Here is a 22,708-nt window from a genome sequence, read left to right on the forward strand (position 1 = left end):
GTAAACATTTTCTTTAAAGAGCCAGACAGTAAGGGCACCAGTTTTGGCTCAGTTGTTGAGTTCAGCCTTCAGCTCGGGTCATGATCCCAGAGTCCTGGGACCAAGGCCCACATCTGCTCCCTGCTGGGTGAGAGGCCTGCTTCTCTCTCTCCCACTCCCCCTGTTTGTGTTCCCTCCCTCTGTCAAATAAATAAAAAATCCAAAAAAAAAAAAAAAGAGAAAAGAAAAAAGAAAAGAAGCCAGACAGGAAACAGGTTAGGCTTTGTAAACCACCTAGTCTCTCCCCCAGCTACTTAACTCTGCTCTACTTGCATGAAAGCAGCCAAAGACAATACAGAGTACTATTTACAAAATTAGATGTGCAGGATTTTGACACATGAGCTATATATATAGTTTACTAATCCCTGATCCCACATCCATGAGGATGGCTTGAATTAAAACAACTGACAATATTGCAATAAGGATATGGAGCAACTAAAAATCTCACACACTGCTGATGAAAGTCTATACAATCACTTCGGTCAACAGTTTGGAAACTTCCTACAAATTTAACATATATGTACCTTATCAACCACTGATTTCTTTCCTTGCCCAAGAAAAATGAAAACCCATGTCCATACAAAGACTACATGAAACTAAGCAATAAAAAGGAATGGACTACTGATACATGAAACAACAATGAATGAATCTTAAAACATTATACTGAGCAAAAGAAGCCAAAGAATAATGTTTGGCTCCATTTATATGAAAACCCACAAAGACTAATCTGTCGTAACAGAAAGCAGATCATTGGTTGCCTAGAGTTACGGGGAGGATGACACAACATTTTATCTTTAATGTTTTATATCTTGATTATAGCATTTATATGGATATGTACATGTAGATGGGTATATACATTTGTCAAAACTTATCAAACTCTCTGCCTAAAACAGCCCCATTTTACTACGATTAAACTATACCACAATAAAGTTGGTTTAAAAATTATTCTAGGAGGGGAGCCTGGGTGGCGTTGGACTTCGGCTTAGGTCATGACCTAAGGGTCATGAGATCGAGCCCCGGTGTGGGCTTCATGCTCAGCTTCAGATTCTCTGTCTCCCTCTCCCTTTGTTCCTCCCCAACTCTCCTTGCTTGCTCTTTCTCTAAAATACATAAATAAAATCTTAAATAAATATATTCTAGAATGTTTTTTAAATCCATGAATAATTTGAGAGATACACCAGATTCATCATAAAGAGAGCAAAAGAGAGCAAGCCTCTCCAAATCATTCACTACAAGCCCAATCAATATTCCAGTGAGGAATTCAATAAATTTACTGAAATTTATATAAAAGAATGAAGTGGTTTTGTTTTGTTTTGTCTTTTTTAAGCAACCTCTAACCTCAACATGGTACTTGAACTCGTGACCCTGAGACCAAGAGTCATAAGCTGTACTGACTGAGCCAGCCAGGTGCCCTGGAAGAATAAAGTTCTAAAACAACTTGGTCAATCCTGAAGACAAGGATTAAAAAAAAGTGACTCACCTGACCACGTAGTATTAGGATATATCATAATGTCATGTTAACATGTCATATTAAAATGGAATGGATGCAAACTTCTGGTACTGGCATAAAAAAAAAAAACAAAAACTAATGGACCAGAAGATAAGGTTTAGAGATAAACCTATGAACATGTAGAAATTTAATGTACCACAATGGCAGGACCATAAATTTGTTGGAAAAGAATGAACAGTTTACTAGGTAATGTTGGGAAAACTGGCTCATTATACATGAAGAGAAAGGTAACTAACTAGATCTCTACTTAACACTGTATAAAAAGGTAGATTATTAATGGATTAAAGACTTCATATGAGAAGTAAAAGTACTATAAAAGATATAAGTATTAAAAATAGTTTTTATGGCTTAAAGTGGAAAAGGCCTTTATATGCCAAAATCAGTGACTTTGATTACAGGAAAACCACAATTTCTTTCTAAAGAGGACATAGGAGGGTAACCTGGGTGGTTCAGTCAGTTAATCGGCTACCTTCAGCTCATATCATGATCCCAGGACCCTGGGATCAAGACCTGTATCAGGCTCCCTGTTCAGTGGGAAGTCTGCTTTTCCCTCTCCCTCAGCCTCTCCCCCTGCTTGTACTTGCTGTCTCTCTAATAAATAAAAAAATAAATATTTTAAAATTAATAAATAATAAATAAAGACGACCTAGGAAAGGTGACAGAATGGTAGATTACTTGCAATGCCTAAAAACGACAGAAGTACTTAGGATATACAAAGAACTCTTGTTTAAAATAAGAAAACTTCAAAAGAAAGAGGAGAAAGATATACACAAGTAGTTTACAGAAGAAACACAAAAATTTTAAAAGCTTATGTAAAGATGCTAAAAGTCACCAGTCAGCAGAGTAATTACAACTATCATTTGAACTCCTGTTAGAGAGATAAAAATTTGGGGGCTGAATGATGCTCAGTTCTGGCTAGAATATAAGGATATATATAGGACTCATCATGCAATGACAGTTGAGACTAATATTCAGGTGAACAATCTGGCATCACTTAAAAAAATAAGTATGCATATACCCTTTGATTCAGCAATTCAGAAGTTAAGAGAATTTCAGAAAAAGAAATCCTTGCAGATCTGAAGGTATATGAGGATGTTCACTGCTGCACTGTTTGTGAGGGCAGGGAGTTGGAGGCAATCAGGGTCTCCACCACTGAGAGAAGGCAGTGCGCGTAAAATGGAAGGGATGCAAATTTCTGAATACTACATAGTAGTTAGAAGGCACGGACCAAATATACATATAAGAACATGATAGATTTAAAGTATTTTAGTACTCTTTCCTTTTTTTTTTTTTTTTTTGGAGAGACAGAGAATCTTAAGCAAGCTCCATGCTTAGAGTTGAGCCCAACAAAAGGTTTAATCTCATGACCCTAAGATCATGACCTGAGCCAAAATCAACAGTTAAGACACTTAACCAACTGAGCCACCCAGTACTTAAGAAGTACTAAGTAAGGGGTGCCTGGGCGGCCCAGTCGTTAAGTGTCTGCCTTTGGCTCAGGTTGTGATCCCAGGGTTCTGGGATGGAGACCCACATTGGGGTTCCCAACTACTTCTCCCTCTCCCACTCCCCCTCCGCTTATATTCCCTCTCTCGCTGTCTTCTCTGTCAAATAAATAAGTAAAATCTTTAAAAAAAAGAACTACTAAGTAAAAAATAAATGGAATGAAATATAATACCATTTATGTGAATTAAAAATATAAGCAAAAAGGCTGTGATGTGCCTAACAGATAAAATTCGTGTTAGATAAGCTTCATTCAGGTGGGACTTCTAGTGCTATTGTCCATGAGTTTAATGTTAATGAGTAAGCCATATATATTAAGATGTTTTTAAACATACATTGAACAAGGTTATATGTTGACCAACTGAGAAAAACGATGAGACCAAAGACTTGCAGGCATCTAATCTTGTATTTCCCCTAAGAGCAATGCTTCAGTATTCACTAATTCAATGTTCCTAGGTTCTTCATATAACCTAATTACCATGAATAACAAGCACCAACTTTATATACAAAAGGACATACACTATGCACATTTAGAATGGTTAGCTGGTAGAAGGGGAGGATGGAGAGGGAAGCAGAGACAAAAAGAGAAAAAAATGCATTAAGTTAGAAGAGCCTCACACAAAACAATTTTGAAGCACCATGAACAGAGGAGTATAATATAACTCAGAATTTGAGGTCTAAATAACTAAATAAAAAAGTGAAAATGCAATAATATTGCAGTAAAAGAGGAATTCTGTCCAACCACGAAGATGTGTTCAGAGTTTTAAACACAAATAATATGCATAAAGCAAAAATATAAACAATATCAAAGTGGAAAAAAGGTATCACAGAAATGCTTACAGTAAAAGATTAAGATACCTGAGGTATACTGTGTTTTCCATACTTCCAAAACTTATTCTGTGATAAAAGAGACTTAAATTTCTCCTCCAGAGAATCAAGCTCATTATCAGGTAACAGGCAAAGCAGTTTTTTTAATGCCAATAAGGAACAAGTTACAACCCGATAGAATTTAGCTTCTCTTTCCTCCTCTGGAACCGTTCTTGATGTGAAAAGAAAATAAATATATATAAGGATTGAGAATAAGCCAAACTACATATTTGGCACTTCTATTTAAAATGTTTTATCATTAAACAGCTATTGAAGTTGCTTTATTTCTACATTCTATCTCCCTGTGCCAACCTTCCTCCCTTAAAATACAAACAAACAGAATTTTAATCACATATTTTCAACTAATACAAGGTCAAAGTAGATTAAAAGCTGTGGCTTGAAAAAAACTGCAAATATACTGCTCTCAGTAGCAAAATGATTCTAGGAAACGGGTATCAGTGCATCTAAGATTACTTCCCATTATGAACTTCTAATAGTTTATTAGTACATAAAAGTAAATGGGACATTTTACTACTCTTTCAACAGAACTATCCATAGTTCTTCACTATTTTAACCAGACCTTAAAATGATTCCTGCTAGGACTATCAAAAGGTAAATGTGGGAAAAATATAAAAATATTTCTTTGTAAAAGAATAAGACACATAACTTCCAGATAATTCCAATTAATTTACAACGGGAAAACTATGAGGATTTCACCACTGGAATCCCTGGCCAGGGTGAATGGACAGCCCCATCCACTGAAGGACTCTCCGAAGTAATTACTACAATGAGTGTATTTACAACAGATAATTCCAATTAAATAACAGGACAACTTGCAAGTAAAAACACTTAAAACAGCACCTGACATATAGCATTATATTAAGTATTTCCAGCTCTACTTTTACAAACCCCTTTTTAAAAAATGTAACCTTGAAATGGTCATCTTATTATTTATGAGCGAAAGAAATCCTTAACATGAGTTACATAGATAGAGCGTAACTTACTGTGGGTCACTGAGTGTATCAGGTGTTTCTTTTATAAGATGATCCTGCAGCACCTATGGAGGGGTGAAAATTCCATAGACTTGAGATTTTATTGAACTGTCAATGGTGAATAATCCAAGCATAAACCTTATCTGACCTTAAAGTGTTTACCCCATCCCAAAAAAGTAGCAAATTAAGGAGCAAAACTAAAAGATTTGAACTTTACCTATTTTTCTTTCCCTATCATTCCCCAAGTTTGACTGCTTTGGGGGTAAAAAGGAGAGGGTACTTCTTCTGAACATCTCCAATACCTGTCAAGAGGAATTTTCCCTTAAATATTCCTGGTCTCTTGCTCCTCCTCTCCTCTTCTACACAGCAGTTGAATTCCCGATGAACAAGTTTGGGAGAGAAATTAGGTCGTTTTCTTCTCCCCCCTTTTTGAGTGCCTCCCAGCTCACAGAGGAGACCACATGTTGTGCTTTGCTTCATCATGGAGGAAAGTCTAAGGTTCCACTCAAAGTGGGTAAGTCTGCCTACTTCCAGGGTGCAGACTAGGGAACCTACTGTTCTAGTACCCCTTTTATCAGCAGTAACAACAGGTAACATTTAGTTAGCTTTTCCACATGTTCAGTATTGCTTTGAACACATTTCATCCATTAATTAAATTAATCCTCACAATTACACAATAAGGTAAAATTTCCACTTTAATAGATGAAAAAATGAAGGCACAGAAACTTGCCCAAGGTCACATGCAAAACTAATGGTGCATACCCAATGGTATGACTCAGAACCTATGTTCTTATGGACAGTATAATGTAATACCTATAAATCTGACATTTTGGTCTTCATTTGCCTAACTCTTCTAGACAAAATTGGTGTTGAACTTGGGAAAGTTCAAACTCAGTATCTGTATACATAACCAAGTAAAGGGAGAATAATGGAGGAAATAATCCACATATCCATCCATAATAAAACCAAGAACAAAAAATCCACCAAATGAAAAACTATGAACAGCCAAATCAGTTGTCTCAAAATCCATTTTCTTAAAATCTTTAGTGTTCCAACTCATCACACTTCACTCTCACAACACTTATCACTTTGATATTTTAAATAAACCAATGATTCTTGGGTTAGAGAACTCCCTTTGAGAATATGATTAAAGCTACAAACCCTGTCCCTAGAAAAACAAACTTGGTAAACCTGAAAAAAGAATGGAAGAACCAAGAACTTAAACACGGAAACAGAACGCACATGTGTATGTAGGAGAGGTGTTAGGTGGAAAGATATGTAAGGCTATTTTTATGGTCTTCTGAAGGGCAATTTATCACTATCTACAAAAATTTTACATGTTCTTATCCTTTGACCCAACATATGGTTACTATAAACTCCATCACTCCCACAGGGTATGAAGAGATCTATTCAAGGATTGTTCACTGAAGCAGTATTTGTTATAATAAAAAACTGAGGGAAAACCTCAAATGTTTATTAATATAAAAGGAATTAAACCATTGTACATCCATATCAGAAAGCCAAAAAAAAGAATGAAGTAGATCTGTATACATGTACTGATATAGAAATGTGAGGAAAAATAAACATAGATTTATTTTTTAGATGTATTCTTTCTTCAGGTTTTGTAACATAAAGCATAAACTGAAATCTTTTAAGTACTATGACTAAGATTTATAAATTAAAGATGAAACATTTAAATAACTTATAAAGATTCAATCCAAAATGTTACTTATGTTAAAAATCAAAAATGGTCAATTTTGTTAAACACCATTTTTAAAAGGTCCTCTTCCATTAGGAATATTTCACTTACTTATTCCTTCACAAGGCCACATAAAAGAGTTGTCATTATAATATGCCTTATATCCCTTAAATATTTGAGGGAAAAAAATAGAGAACAGTTCTATGAACTTACACTAGTAATTTCATCCTTACAAAATGCTATGGCTTCAGGTTGCTTGCTTGGAGGGAAAGCTGCTTCAAAGGCATCTTTTGCTGCAGATGCAGCTGGTGTGTAAGTATCACACTGAGCCATTAGCCAATAGCCCATTAAACTTTTTAAGTAAGGAGCCAAGTGTTTCTTCACTTTAAGAATAAGTTTTTCAAAAGCCTGCTGTGTGGCTTCTCGAACCCGGCGATCATGGTCCTATTGAAAATACAACATAGTTTAAAATAGCTCTAGCCCATAAAAATACAAATACAGACATTTCTGGATATGCTATGATGACCCATTAATAAGAATTCACCTATGGGCAGTGCTAAACTAAAATTATTAAGTTTAAAAATTGTGAAAATTTTATTAATTTTTCCTTTTCCCCTTCTTGCATGAGATAAAAACTATTCAAGATAGACTCAAGATTAGGCATTGAATATTGAGCAAGTCACACTCACTCTTTTGCAGCAAACATGCAAAGAAATTAAACTGTCAAATTTTACTATGACTAGAAAGTATCTAGGTAATTCTCTAGTAATTACCTAATTTCTGAAATCAGACTCCCAATATACTTTATACAACTAACATGATCCAATCTGTATAATACTGACATAACATTTTATAATTTTCACCAAAAATGAATCATATAAATTTAACAGTCCCCATGACTTCAATCAAAAACTATAACAAAACAAACAAACAAACCTAGTATACGTTTTTGAATACTTACAAGTGAAATTTTGCAGAAAATTCTTGGCCAGTATGGAAGGACTCCTTTCACAATTTCTGTGTCTCTCTCTGTACACATGGTTCCAAATTCCTGCATAGCCTAAAAATAAATCAGCAACATTACTAAGGACCAACAGCCACAATATTGGCTATTGATTATATTTATTCTGTTCCAGAAGCTTAGTCTATTTTATGCAACAGGAGAATACACTGCTTCTGTTTATGCCATATGGGATTAATCTGAAGAGTTCCTTCACAGTACAGAAACTTTTCTTTTTTTTTTTTTTTAATAAAATGTATACAAATAAAAAACCCCATTTAATACTATACAGTCAAAATTACGTTCTGTGATGGGAAAACCATACACCCAGAATTCCAAAGTGGAATTCTGGTAAAAAGGTAAAAGGTAAAAACTAAGCTTACGTCTGTGTGTCAGAAAAAAGTACAACTGTAAAAGAACTTATTAGTGATAAATGATTGCTCATTTTTCTTTACATAAAGTATACCAATGACATTTTGTTTTAACAAAAGGATTTTCTTGATCATTTTTATGAAAAACATAAAACTTGCTTTTAATTTTGTCGTGACATCTTTCTTAGAAAGTTTCCGCAGCACCATTCGGAAATCAGAATCTACAAGACTGTCAATTTCTTCAGCTCCTTGAATAGCAGGAACATAGCCTAGGTCACTCTGAGATGTTCCAAAACCAATAAATCCAGGCACCGTTCCCTGTTCTTTGGCAAGCAGTTCTGCAGCTCGGCCACTGTTTGAAGGCTGATAAGAAAGTTGGGAGAAAAAAAGTCAGAGTACAGGAAGCATTCAAAATTTAACTTTATGTTCTTGTCCTTGACAATTCTCAGAGAGGAACAAGCTTTTCTTTGATAACTTTTAAAAAAAGATTTTATTTATTTGTTTCAGAGAGTGAGAGAGTGAGAGCACAAGTGGGGGGAGAGGGAGAGGGAGAAGCAAATGAGCCTGACATGAGACTGGATCCCAGGACCCTGGAATCAATCATGACCTGAGCCAAAGGCAGATGCTTAACCAACTGAACCACGTAGGCACCCTTACTTGAGAACTTCTTATTTCCTAGCCTAAGATTTCATCTACTGCAATGTTCCCATCACCAAGAACCTATCAATAATGACCCTAGTGCTATTTCCTGGTCTGCTAAACATCAGAACAATGTTGGTTAAATTAGATACAATCCATTAGTGGCTCACGGTATCATTTCCAAAAAAATAGAATAAAACATTAAAACACAGAATGCATCACATTTGGTAAGAATAAGTACTATTTCATAAAATTTTTAATTTCCAAATTAAATATAAACACACATGTGTACTACGTAATGATATAAAATTAATTAACACGTGACTTACATCTTTTCATTCATCCATTCAACAAATATTTATTAAACCACCACCATGGGACAAGTCTAATGACGGCTGTTTCTAAGATTAGGAGCTCCTTGAAGAAAGGCACACTCATTTCCACATACACAGAGTTACCCTAACTTCTTTGAGCTATAATGTATACAAATTACATTACTATGGACATAAAATCAATTCAATGGTCAGCATATAAGATACACTCCTTTGAACCATAGTCAGTACTTTGTTAGATTATATATATATATATATATATATATATATATATACATAAACTGCTGAAAGAATGTAACATATTCATTGTCATCTAATAGAAAAATACCTCTGGGACGCCTGGGTGGCTCAGTTGGTTAAGCCTCCGACTATTTGGTTTCAGCTCAGGTCATGATTTCAGGTGTTGTGAGACTGAGTCCTGAATTGGACTCTATGCTCAGCGTGGAGTCAGCTTGAGAGTCTCTCTCTCTCCCTCTAGCCCTCCCCCTGCTCACGTGCATTCTCTTTAAGATTTTAAATAAAATCTTTAAAAGAAAAAAAAAAAAAAAAAAGGGAGGGGCGCCTGGGTGGCTCAGTGGGTTAAACCTCTGCCTTCGGCTCAGGTCGTGGTCTCAGGGTCCTGGAATCGAGTTCCGCATGGGGCTCTCTGCTCAGCGGGGAGCCTGCTTCCCCCTCTCTCTCTGCCTGCCTCTCTGCCTACTTGTGATCTCTCTCTCTGTCAAATAAATAAATAAAATCTTTAAAAAAAAGAAAGAAAGAAAGAAAATGCCTCAGTTCATTCTCCAGGATGACATTACAATCTATTTAAATTCACCTCTTCCTTTAATTAATTAATCAATTAATTAATTCACCTGTTTCTGATTTCTTTTTCATTTTATTTTATTTATTTATTTGACAGACAGAGATCACAAGTAGGCAGAGAGGCAGGCAGAGAGAGAGAGAGAAGCAGGCTCCCCACTGAGCAGAGAGCCCGATGCGGGACTCGATCCCAGGACCCTGAGATCATGACCTGAGCCGAAGGCAGCAGCTTAACCCACTGAGCCACCCAGGCACCCTCTGATTTCTTTCTAAGAATGGTTGAAAGAGCTACCTAAATGTGTGACTCAATTTGCTCAAATCTAGCAAAACTGTGTTTGGAAAACTCATCTGTCAAGAAATAATCTGGACTATTTTCTAAACTGAAATGAGTAACCAGAAATGAAAATGATAACCTGAATTAATTTTTTTTTTCAAAACAGTAGCATTTAAAACTGCCTTCAAAAAAGGTTATCTATTTTAGAACTTTCTTAAAATGAACTAACATTATTCAGTTCACCTTTCTCCATACTGGTATAAAGATAAACAGCGATAGTGGAAGTTAGTGACCTATAATACAATTCAGAAAACTAAATATGATAACATCAGAACTTCAGAATTTTATCTATATCATTTATAAAGTTTTATTATAAAGTAGAATAATGAAATAGTATAAAAATTAATGCTAAAAAAAAAGGAGTCAAGGGATGCCTGGGTGGTTCAGTTGGTCAAGCATCCCACTCTTGATCTCAGCTCAAGTTTTGATCTCAGGGTCATGAGTTCAAAAAAAAAAAAAAGCTAAAAGAGTCAAGGCTGAATTCTGAACTAACCTGAAATATACAAGCTGAAGAAAAGGTATCAGATTTCCAACTTCCAGTTTTAAAGTAACAAATTATTTCAAAAATATACTAATTGTATCTTTAATTCAATGTCTACTTTGAGTTTAAAATACAGTTACTGGGGGAGCTTGGGTGGCTCAATGGGTTAAAGCCTCTGCCTTTGGCTCAGGTCATGATTCCAGGGTCCTGGGATGGAGCCCCGCATCAGGCTCTCTGCTCAGCAAGGAGCCTGCTTCCCCCTCTCTCTATGCCTGCCTCTCTGCCTAGTTGTGATCTCTGTCTGTCAAATAAATAAATAAAATCTTTTTAAAATAAATAAATAAATAAAATATAGTTACTGTTTCTTGTTACTTCCTCTACTGCATGTTAAATGCTTATACCCACAGTTCAAGAATAAGAACCTTGATTCTATTTCTGGAAGTTAATTTTCTTATACTACACCTACATTCTTTTGTGCCTGTCCTCTCGAAGTAGTAGACGTAGCAATCCTAAGTCTACAGTTCAAAGGCCAAACTCAGGAAGACTTGCAAGGTCTTTCCCCAGGCTTATCTTCTGACACTCTTCCTCCCTTGTCACAGTTCCCCCTCTCTTCTCCCAATTTTGCTACCACCACTTATGCTCCAGTCCCAATTCAATTTTCTGAATATGCTATGCCTTTCACAATCTTATCTTTGTGTAATCTTTTCTCTCCACCTGAAAACCTTTTCTTCCTTTTCACTGCCTGACAAACTCCTACTCATCCTTTAAAACACACTCTTGTTTTCACTGCTTGCCTCCTTCAGGTCAATTACCATTCTTTTTCTGTTCTCCCATCTTCTTTCTACTCATACCTATATATCATAATTCTTTAATACATTATAATCATTTGCTTACTTATATGTCTATCAACAAATAAATAATTCAAAAATAAGAAACATCTATGATCTTTGAGTACATGGCATTCAGTACTCAAAGTCTTCTGTTGAATGAAAGAATGCCATTCTTTTTAATTTTTTTTAAGATTTTATTTATTCATTTGACAGAGAGAGAGAGAGGTCACAAGTAGACAGAGAGGCGGGGGTGGGGGGGGAGAGGGAGGGGGGAAGCAGGCTCCCTGCTGAGCAGAGAGCCTGATGTGGGCCTTGATCCCAGGACCCTGAGACCATGACCTGAGCTGAAGGCAGAGGCTTAACCCACTGAGCCACCCAAGAATGCCATTCTTAAATTAAAATCTCAACTTAGCAACTTGCCCTTTCTCTAAGCCTTAGTACCACCAACTTTTTTTTTTTTTTTTTAAAGATTTTATTTATTTATTTTTTGACAGAGAGAGACACAGAGAGGGAACACAGGCCGGGGGAGTCAGGAGAAGGAGAAAAGGTTTCCTGTGGAGCAGGGAGCCCGAAGTGGGGCTTGGATCCCAGAATCCTGAGATCATGATGTGAGCCAAAGGCAGATGCCTACCAACTGAGCCACCCAGGTGCCCTAGTACCATCAACTTTAAAATAAGAAAATAGTAACTAAGTCATTACTTGGATTGTCAAAATTAAATGTAAATGTTTAAACCATTAAAACTGATTCCAGCAAGGATCACCAAAGGATGCTAAAACCATTAGGTGAAAGTTTGTGAGAAAAAAGATTACTCCCAGTCTCAAAATACCACTCCCCATGTTATTTGTTAATAGCAGACAGAAAAAGATACCTTTATGATGGACATCACCTTAACCAAGTGATTAAACAACACCAAAAATGGAACAAACAAGCAGCATGTGCACCCTGATACACTGATGATGATATACCATCTATGAAGCATTCCTATCAAAAACTGTTTACCCTGAATCTCCCCATAAGGAACAATCAGACAATTCTAAATTAAGTAAAAGTGCCCTAGACTTTTCCAAATTGTCCGTCATAAAAGAACTGCCCTCAAAAGAAAAAGAAAAGAAAAAAAAAAAAAAAAACCCAAAGGAAAACTACCTAGAGCTAAATGGTTAAATGAATGGAATCACTCAATCCTTCATTGTATCCTAGGTGTTTTTTAAAATGCTGTATCTAAAAACAAGTTATACAGAACATTACTGAGATGACTACAGAAATCTGAATACAATGTTACATATTATTAGACAGTAATACACTGAGGTTAAATTTTATGCATGTTGTAACTGCTCATGGTTATGAAAAAGAATTGCCTTTGTTTCAGGGGCGCCTGGCTGGCTCAGTGGGTTAAGCCGCTGCCTTCGGCTCAGGTCATGATCCCAGGTCCTGGGTTCGAGCCCCATATCGGGCTTTCTGCTCAGCAGGGAGCCTGCTTCCTCCTCTCTCTCTGCCTGCTTCTCTGCCTACTTGTGATTTCTCTCTGTCAAATAAATAAATAAAATCTTTAAAAAAAAAAAAAAAGAATTGCCTTTGTTTCAAATATATGTGTTGAAGGACTCAGCAGTTAAATGTCATGATAGATGCAACTAATTCTCATATGGTTCAGCAAAATACGTATATTTACAGAAAGAAAACAAATGTGACCAAAATATTTAACAATTGATGGATCTAGGTAAAAAAAACATATGGCTGGGTCCCCTGGGTGACTCAGTGGGTTAAAGCCTCTGCCTTCGGCTCAAGTCATGATCTCAGGGTCCTGGAATCGAGCCCCACATCAGGCTCTCTGCTCAGCAGGGAGCTTGCTTCCCCCTCTCTCTCTGCCTGCCTCTCTGCCTACTCGTGATCTGTCTGTCAAATAAATAAATAAAATCTTTAAAAAATATATATAGCTTGTCAGTCTAATATTTTTGCAACTTATCCTTATATTTGGAATATTTTAAAATTTTTAAAAAATTGTTTAAATAAGAAAATTAAACTTAACTGAGAATGCAAGTAAAGTGCTTAACACAGTACCAGCACAAGGCAAGTTACTATTATTACAGTGGTACTATAGGCCAAAAACAGATTAAGTGACAGATCTAACAAAATGTTGTACTGAGATCACTAGAATTTGATCAGAAACAGGAAAAATGCTTTCTCATAACATTGAAGTGTGCCAAAACAAGATTAATACTGTAAAAATACATTATTATAATGTCCCTAATCATAAGTTTAATCTACTTTGGGGTCTTCTTTAAACAAGTATTTAGGGGCACGGGGGTGGCTCAGTCGGTAAGCCTCTACCTTCAGCTCTGGTCATGATACCAGGGTCCTGGACAGAGTGCCCCCACCCCCACCGTGGGCTCCCTGCTCAGTGAGGAGCCTGCATTTCCCTCTCCCTCTGCTCCTCCCCCTACGTGCGGCCTCTCTCTCTCTCTCATAAACAAGTAAATAAAATCTTTTAAAAAACAGAGTATTTGCTGAGCTTCTACTATACACTAATCCTTGTTCTAGGCTCCTAGGACAAGAGCCTTCATAATACATCCCAGTGAAGCAAGACAGTAAATGAAGACAGACTTAGTAAGTTACACAGTATGTAAGAAGTCGTAAGTGCAAAAGAGTAAAATAAAGCAGGAAAGGAGCACAGGGAGTGGGAGGAGGGCTATACTTTAAAATAGGGCGATCATGACAGACCTCACCGGGGTGTCTCAGGCAAAATTTGTAGCCGTCTAACAAAGAGCGTTAGGGAGCCTGCCAGGCAAGGTCAAGGCTCGGTGAGGAAGTCAGTGCGGCTGGATGGAGCCAGCGAGGAGGAAGCTGAAGATGGTGCCAGAGAAAGGAAGGGGCCAGAGGGTGACCACATACCATGTTTACCATCGTTTAGGGATCTGGCCTTTACCCCGAGGAATCTGGGGAGCCCCAGCAGATTTTTGAGCAACAGAGCGACATGATCCGAAATGCCCTGCACACGAGGCTCACTTTAAATGCTTTCTACCCAACTCCCTTGTTCCCAGTGCCAGCCACCCCGACCCCCGCTAGCCTGGCCAGGTAACCTTCCCATTGAAACGGATACTGAACCATTCCTTAATGGAAATTGTAGGATGTGTGCTCGGGTGGAGACAGCTCCATGGAACTGTCTGGTATGGAACAGTTTTTCTCTCACAAATCCCCAATCTGCTCACAGACATCTCACCCCGTTCGTGGGGACGAACACACAACAGAGAGGTCACACTATACACGCAAACACACGCCTCCCTACAGCCGCGCTCCACACGCCCTCTGGACGCGCGCGTGGTACAGACAGCGGCTGCGAAATGAGGACTCCCCAGTCCGCCGAGCCCCTCCGCACTCACCCGCAGGTTTCCCTTGGTCCGCTGCTTGTTCTTCCCGCCCATGGTCGCAGTCTTACCCGCACTCTCAGCCCGCAGCCCCCTGGTTGACACGGCCGGGCCACAACTTCCGGCCCCTGTCGCCGGAAAAGGGCCGACTAGAGCGACTTCCCCGGCCCTCCCCTTCCGCCACCCACCCCGCCCTCCCACCGCCCCACTTCCGCTCCCGCCTCCCGCCGCGTCCTTCACCATCCGCCGCCGGAAACGTCACAACTGGAGCCCCGCCTTTATGAGTTACGTCATCAGTGCCCAATAAGAGGCCAAGCATGAGCCCTGAAGCTTCAAATCCTGTCTTTTCCCGCTTGCAGGGAACCGGATTTGTTCCCTGAACAAATAGGAAATTAGGAATGATCCGTACTATGGCCATTTTCACGTAAAGGTAGCGGAAGAATGACACGGTAGTGGCTGTGGAAACAGGGACATGGTTGACGCAAAATGCAATCATTCTAATCACCTGGGCGTGTATTAGAAATGCAGAGGGGCCCCTGGATGGCGCAGTTGGTTAAGATACCACTCTTGATTTCAGCTCAGGTTCTGAGCTGGGCTTCTTGGAATTGAAGCCCGTCTCTGGCTCTGTGCTCTGTGCACACAGCAAAGAGTGGGCTTCATGTTCTCTCACCCTTCCCCTTAACCTCTCCTCCTTGTGCGCGCTCTCCTTCTCTCAAATAGATAATTTTTTTTTTTTTTTTTAATGCAGACTGTCAAGTCCACCTTAGGACTATTGAATCAGATTCTGCATTTTTAAAAAGTGGGCTCCCTAAAAAAGGGGGGGGCTCCTTGCTTGGGGGGGCGGGTAGCTGAGACCAAGAATCAGAAACTTAACTGACTGAGCTACCCAGGCACCCCAGATTCGGCATTTTTAACAAGATTCCCAGGTGGTGTTAAAATTTGAGAAGTGGTGCCCTAGGCGATATTCTCTAAATCCCTGCCTTTTCATATCAAATTTGTTAAGTGTGATTTTTAGAAAAGTCTAATAAAATTTGAAATGTAAAGATCTAAGTGATTTTGTTCTAAGTGATTTTGATTCTCAATGACACTAGAGAAACATAAGCACACATTGCTACTTATTGTCTCTCATGTCCACATACTCATCCCTTTATACTCAAATCCATGATACTGAGACTCTGCCAACTATCTCTCCTTTATTCAACTGGCCCTGTTAGGTTCCATCCATAGTGGGGACTAGAAGGAGACTGGGACAAGAAGGAGTATCGACTTGCTCCATTCCCTTAGCGTCATCCCAGCAGTGGCACTTTGCCCAGGCAGCATCAATTCGTTTATGTGGCAGTTGGTTTCACTCTGCATCTCTTTTCCAATAATCAACCACCCTTATTGTGCACCTCAGGGTTACCAGTAACTGAGGACCCAGGTAGGAACAGGCCCCTCAGAGGTTTGATTCCTAGCTCCAAGGGACACCTCTTCTGAGCTCTAGACTTCTCTGAATATACTTATTGTGTAGACTGGAATTCAGAAACATGTAAATATTTCACATGATTTTAGCCATAAAAATAAATAAAAAATTTTAAGACTCTCCTCAAAAAAGAAAAGCAAAATGAAACAAATACACCTGTAATCTATAAAGTTGATGGCTTTGTAACATGAAAAGGAATTATTTCAGGTGCCCTTGGATGGCTCAGTCATTAAGTGTCTGCCTTTGGCTCAGGTCATGATCCTGGGGTCCTGGGATCAAGTCCTGCATCTGGCTTCCCACTCTGAGGGAAACCTGCTTCTCCCTCTCCCATTCCCCGCTTGTGTTCCCTCTCTCGATGTCTCTTTGTCAAATAAATAAATAAAACCTTTAAAAAAAATAATAAAAGATCTAATTGAAGATAATTATTAAATCCAAAATACTTTTAAAGATTAATAGTATATAAGTGCATGCCAAGAGATAAAAAGCTACAAAACTTTAATCAGAGTCATGAATAGTTGATGAAAAAAATGACAAAAGTTAAAAGGTGTCAATCTCGAAAACTATGCATGTAGACCTAATGTATTCCCAGCCGAATTCCTAGTAAGATTTTTTAAAGATTTTATTTATTTATCTGAGAGACAGTGAGAGAGCATGAGTGGGGAGGCGCAGAGGAAGAGGGAGAAGCCGGCTGACCCTGGATGTGGGGCTCCTCTGGGAACTCCAGGATCATGCCCTGAGCCAAAGACAGAGGCTTAACTGGCTGAGCCACCCACGTGCCCCAAGAGTTTGTTTTTAAGTATCACAAAACAATCTCAAAAGCTCACTTGAAAGGATACACATGAAGAATAGCTACAAATATTTTGAAAAGCAAACAGAAAAAAAATGATTCATCTTAAACTTTAAAATGGGAGATATTGCCATAACCATCCAGAACACGTTGTTCAGGAATAAATAGTGAAACAGAAAGGCACATCCTGAAGCCCACCTTCAGGCTCTGGCAAGAATAGCATCTCAAACATTTGAAGAACATGGATTGTCCAACAAACATCATTGGAATAACTGGTTACTTTTTGAGAAAATAATTTAAATACCTATTTCATGCAGCACTCTAAAATGAATTGCTGATGACTGAGCATTAAAAATGAAACCATAAGCCAATAGGATCCAACAGTAGATTAAAAGGATTATTCACCACTACCAAGTGGGATTTATTCCTGGGCTGCAAGGTTGGTTCAACGTCTGCAAATCAATCAATGTGATACAATACATTAATAAAAGAAGGAACAAGAGCCATATGATACTCTCAGTAGATGTTGAAAAAGCATTTGACAAAGTACAGCAACCTTTCTTGATCAAAACTCTTCAAAGTGTAGGAATAGAGGGTACATACCTCAATATCATCAAAGTCATCTATGAAAAACCCACAGCGAATGGAGGAAAACTGAGAGCTTTTTCCCTAAGGTCAGGAACATGGCAGGGCTGTTCATTATCACCACAGCTATTTAGCATAGTACTAAAAGTCCTAGCCTCAGCAATCAGACAACAAAAAGAAGTAAAAGGCATCTGAGTCAGCAAAGAAGAAGTCAAACTATCATTCTTTGTAGATGATATGATACCTTATGTGGAAGACCCGAAAGACTCCACTCCAAAATTGCTAGAACTCATACAGGAATTCAGTAAAGTGTCAGGATATAAAATCAATGCACAGAAACCAATTACATTTCTATACACCAATAACGAGACAGAAAAAAGAGAAATTAGGGAGTCCATCCCATTTACAATTACACCCAAAACCATACGATACCAAGGAATAAATCTAACCAAAGAGACAAAGAATCTGTACTCAGAAAACAATAGAGTACTAATGAAAGAAATTGAGGAAGACACAAAGAAATGGAAAAACGTTCCATGCTCATGGATTGGAAGAACAAATATTGTGAAAATGTCTATGGTACCTAGGGCGAACTACACATTTAATGCAATCCCTATCAAAATACCATCAACTTTTTTCAAAGAAATTGAACAAATAATCCTAAAATTTATATGGAACTGTAAAAGACCCTGAATAGCCAAAGAAATGTTGAAAAAGGAAGCCTAAATTGGTGGCATCACGATACCAGACTTCAAGCTCTATTACAAAGCTGTCATCATCAAGACAGCATGGTACTGGCACAAAAACATTCACATAGATCAATGGAACAGAATAGAGAGCCCAGAAATGGACCCTCAACTCTATGGCCAACTATCTTTGACAATGCAGGAAAGAATGTCCCATGGAAAAAAGACATTCAACAAATGGTGCTGGAAAATTGGACAGTCACATGCAGAAGAATGAAACTGGACCATTTCCTTACACCATACACAAAAATAGACTCCAAATTGATGAAATGCCTCAATGTGGGAAAGGAATCCATCAAAATCCTTGAGGAGAACACTGGCAGCAACCTCTTCAACCTCAGCCATAGCAACTTCTTCCTAGAAACATTGCCAAAGACAAGGGAAACAAGGGCAAAATGAACTACTGGGACTTCATCAAGATAAAAAGCTTTTGCACAGCAAAGGAAACAGTCAACAAAACCAAAAGACAACTGACAGAATCGGAGAAGATATTTGCAAATGACATATCAGATAAAGGGCTAGTATCCAAAATCTATAAAGAACTTATCAAACTCAACACCCAAAGAACAAATAATCCAATCAAGAAATGGGCAGAAGACATGAACAGACATTTCTGCAAAGAAGACATCCAAATGGCCAACAGACACATGAAAAAGTGCTCCACATCACTCGGCATCAGGGAAATAGAAATCAAAACCACATTAAGATACCCCCTCACACCAGACAGAATGGCTAAAATTAACAAGTCAGGAAATGACAAGTGTTGGCAAGGGTGCAGAGAAAGGGAATCCCTCATACACAGCTGGTGGGAATGCAAGCTGGAGCAGCCACTCTGGACAACAGCATGGAGGTTCCACAGAAAGTTGAAAATAGAGCTACCCTATGACCCAGCAATTGCACTACTGGGTATTTACCCAAGAGATACAAATGTAGTGATCCGAAGGGACATGTGCATCCGAATGTTTATAGCAGCAATGTCCACAATAGCCAAACTATGGAAAAAGCCTAGATGTCCATCAACAGATGAATGGAAAAAGAAGATATTTTATATATTTTTACGTATATAAAAATATATAATATAAATAAAATATAATAAATATATAAAATATAGATAGCATATATAATATATAAATATAATATATAAATAATATATATTATATATATAGTAATTATATATATATAATATTTCCCGATATATATAATGGAATAGTATGCAGGCATCAAAACCCCCAAAATCTTGGCATTTGCAACAATGCGGATGCAACTAGTGGGTATCATGCTAAGTGAAATAAGTCAATCAGAGAAAGACAATTATCATAGGATCTCACTGATATGAGGAATCTGAGAAACAAGACAGAGGATCATATGGGAACAGAGGGAAAAATGAAACAAGATGAAACCAGAGAGGGAGACAAACCATAAGAGACTCTTAACCTCAGGAAACAAACTGAGGGTTGCTGGAGGGGGGTGGGGTGGGAGGGATGGGGTGGCTGGGTTATGGACATTGGACATATGATGAATGTTGTTAACTGTGTAAGACTGATGATTCACAGACCTGTGCCCCTGAAACAAATAATACATTATATGTTAATAAAAAAATGAAGCTATAAGATGTTGCAAAGAGATAAACACATATGTCATAAAAGTACAAAGAAATTTATGGGAGTGATAAATGGGTAGGAGTTAATCTACCAAGGATTGTTGTAATAAGAAAAGCACTGAAGCAGAGTTCAACTACACTGGTAAAGTTTTATTTCTTAAACAGAGTTGTAAGACTATGACTGTGCTTTTTTTTCTTTTTGCCTTTTTGTACAAAGTAAATATTCATAGATAAATAGGATGAATGTTGCATGTCATTTTCACAAGATTTTTTAAAAAATTAATCTCTGCACCAACATGGGGCTTGAACTCACAACCCCAAGATCAAGCCAGATGTTCTAATGACTGAGCCAGCCAGGTACTCTTTTCACAAGATTTTTAAAAGAAATGAAATTACAAGGTTATGTAAATAGGTATGTTTTACAATTATCCTGGAGTAGGGAAAGTGTTGGGGAAGGTCATGGAAAAGAAATAACAACTGTTTGGAGAGCCTGGGTGACTCAGTCATTAAGCATCTGCCTTTGGCTTGGGTCATGATCCCAGGGTCCTGGGATGGAGCCCCATACAGGGCTCCCTGCTCAGTGGGGAGCCTGCTTCTCCCTCTCCAGCTCTCCTTTGCTTGTCTTACCTCTCTCCCTCTCCCTATCATGAATTAATAAAATCTTTAAAAAAAAAGAGAGAAAAAAACAATTGCTCGTTGAACCATGCGCTGGACCCAGGCACTGAGGTGGGGGCCTCCTCACCACCCATCTGACCCCCCCTTGAAATGTGGGTTCCATTTGCCATTCTTGCTCCCAGAGACTGATCCAAGGACCCTGGCTTGACGTAATGATGTGGTGTTAAGAACACCTGCACAGTATATGTAACTGAACCTAGTTAAAACTTCTTTTTATAAACTTTTAAGATTTGGTGGGCTGGTGTGGGGATTCATCCATCTTGTTGCCACCCAAGGAAGCCTTCTATGTGTGTTCCCTTTGTTTATCAAACCGCTGCCTACCAGCAGTCAATGCCTCAAGCTTTAAGGTAATTAGTGTGTCGCAAAACCTGGTGTGGAAGTAAGATGGGCTAATGGGAGAAAGCTCCATGTCTTCTAAAACTGTTTATTAAGGGGTGCCTGGGTGGCTCAGTGGGTTTAAAGCCTCTGCCTTCGGCTCAGGTCATGATCCCGGTGTCTCGGGATTGAGCCCCGCACATCGGGCTCTCTGCTCTCCAGGGAGCCTGCTTCCTCCTCTCTCTCTGCCTGCCTCTCTGCCTACTTGTGATCTCTTTCTGTCAAATAAATAAATAAAATCTTTAAAAAAATAAATAAAAAATAAAACTGTTTATAATACCAAAGGCTCAACACGGGATGGGATGAATATTTGAAAAAAAATTATTAAAATCTAAAAAGATGATAAAGCCCTCAGTGTGTATTTCAATTAAGCCTATTATTCTACCAAAAATATATTATCATTCTTTAACAGAAAGTTGTTGAAAATGTATTCCAAATTACCAAAATATGGCTTAAAAAGGCAACAAGGAAACATGACTACCTCCCTGAGGCAACAAGAATCCAAGTTTTGAGATCAAAAGGCAAATAGTCAAAAAGATTAGAGTATGAAGTTGCACAATAAATAAATTTCCACCAAAGATGACTCCCTTTAGTTTTGCCACTCAGTGGACAAATTTTAAGTATACACCTCTACTCATAATTCTAGGAGAGAGAAAATCATTTTTAGTTCCAGGACACAGCATCCAATCAGTCCAAAACACAGAAGTTGGGAAGTCAGCTTCGTCCATGGATGGGTAAGTGACCTAAGTTGGCAAACTGGACTGACCAGAAGGACCTTTATAAGATGTTAGGAGAAAAGGATTTCTTCTTTTCCTTCTACAGAATAACAAGGACTCTGGGGATATTTCAACTCTAAGAGAAAACAGCTTAAAGCTAAGGCTAAAAAACATCTTATTTCAAAGACATCTTTATTTGCCCCCCAGTGATGTTCCTGTAAAATGAAGCAAAACAAACAAAAACCATATGCCACCTAGTACCCTGGAGTGGTATGCCTCTTCCTTCTGTCCCTGCCCTCCCAGCGGATGGGGGAGGTGTGGCCTCTCAGATTATAGCTGGGAAACTCCTAAGGTTTTTAAACAACAGAAAGCCTTCCCAGGTGATACTCCAAAAAAAGAAAACTATTGATGGATCTAAATACATTAAATTAAAATGTTTTTTTCCCTCTATTTCAGAAAAAACAAATAGGAAAGTCTGCAACATTAACTAGGGACTAATATGCTTGCTGTTAAAAAAAAAATGCTTACAAATAAATATTTTAAGGCTGCCCATTTAAGTAAAAATAAGTAAAGCATAAATAGGCATTTACCACAAAGGAAATATGATTGACCCACATTAAAGTCAAATGAAGATAACATAACATGTAGATTTTTCATCTAAAAAAATGACAAAATAATAATAATGATGATGAAAATCTAGAGAAAAGGAATATTCAGAAGAATTGCAATTTTCATTTCTTAACCCTTCATAAGTGCAATTTGACAAGAGACATCCAGAGCGTAATAAGAGTGAATTTCCACTTTTGGAAATCTAACATGAAGATGTAAAGGTTGCTCATAGTAGCTTTGTCGATTGCAAAACAAAAACAAAAACAGAACGAAACAAAACCCAATAAGGTTATAATCTCATTGATTAGGGAGCAAAAGGCAAGCTAAAGGCAAAGCACACGACTGCTGCACAAAAATTGCAAACCCCCCCGGGGGGTGGAGGGGGGTGGCCATATGTGTGA

General features: G+C 38.1%; 1 protein-coding gene across 1 annotated transcript in view; it reads right to left on the minus strand.

The window, feature by feature from the left end:
• Positions 1 to 14,854, minus strand: part of LOC111155724 (listerin E3 ubiquitin protein ligase 1) — a 68,287-nt gene extending 53,433 nt beyond the window's left edge. The window contains exons 1-6 of the mRNA XM_022516067.1: positions 14,768 to 14,854; positions 8,138 to 8,341; positions 7,569 to 7,667; positions 6,821 to 7,051; positions 4,921 to 4,973; positions 3,908 to 4,088 (exon numbers count right to left, since the gene is read on the minus strand). Coding sequence (XP_022371775.1) covers positions 3,908 to 4,088; positions 4,921 to 4,973; positions 6,821 to 7,051; positions 7,569 to 7,667; positions 8,138 to 8,341; positions 14,768 to 14,809 — 810 coding nt within the window. The 5' untranslated portion in view covers positions 14,810 to 14,854. The remainder of the gene's footprint in view (positions 1 to 3,907; positions 4,089 to 4,920; positions 4,974 to 6,820; positions 7,052 to 7,568; positions 7,668 to 8,137; positions 8,342 to 14,767) is intronic.
• Between the last annotated feature and the right edge of the window lie 7,854 nt (positions 14,855 to 22,708).

Source organism: Enhydra lutris, unplaced genomic scaffold, assembly GCF_002288905.1.
Source record: "Enhydra lutris kenyoni isolate GAN:26980312 unplaced genomic scaffold, ASM228890v2 scaffoldscaffold43, whole genome shotgun sequence".
NCBI lineage: Eukaryota > Metazoa > Chordata > Mammalia > Carnivora > Mustelidae > Enhydra > Enhydra lutris.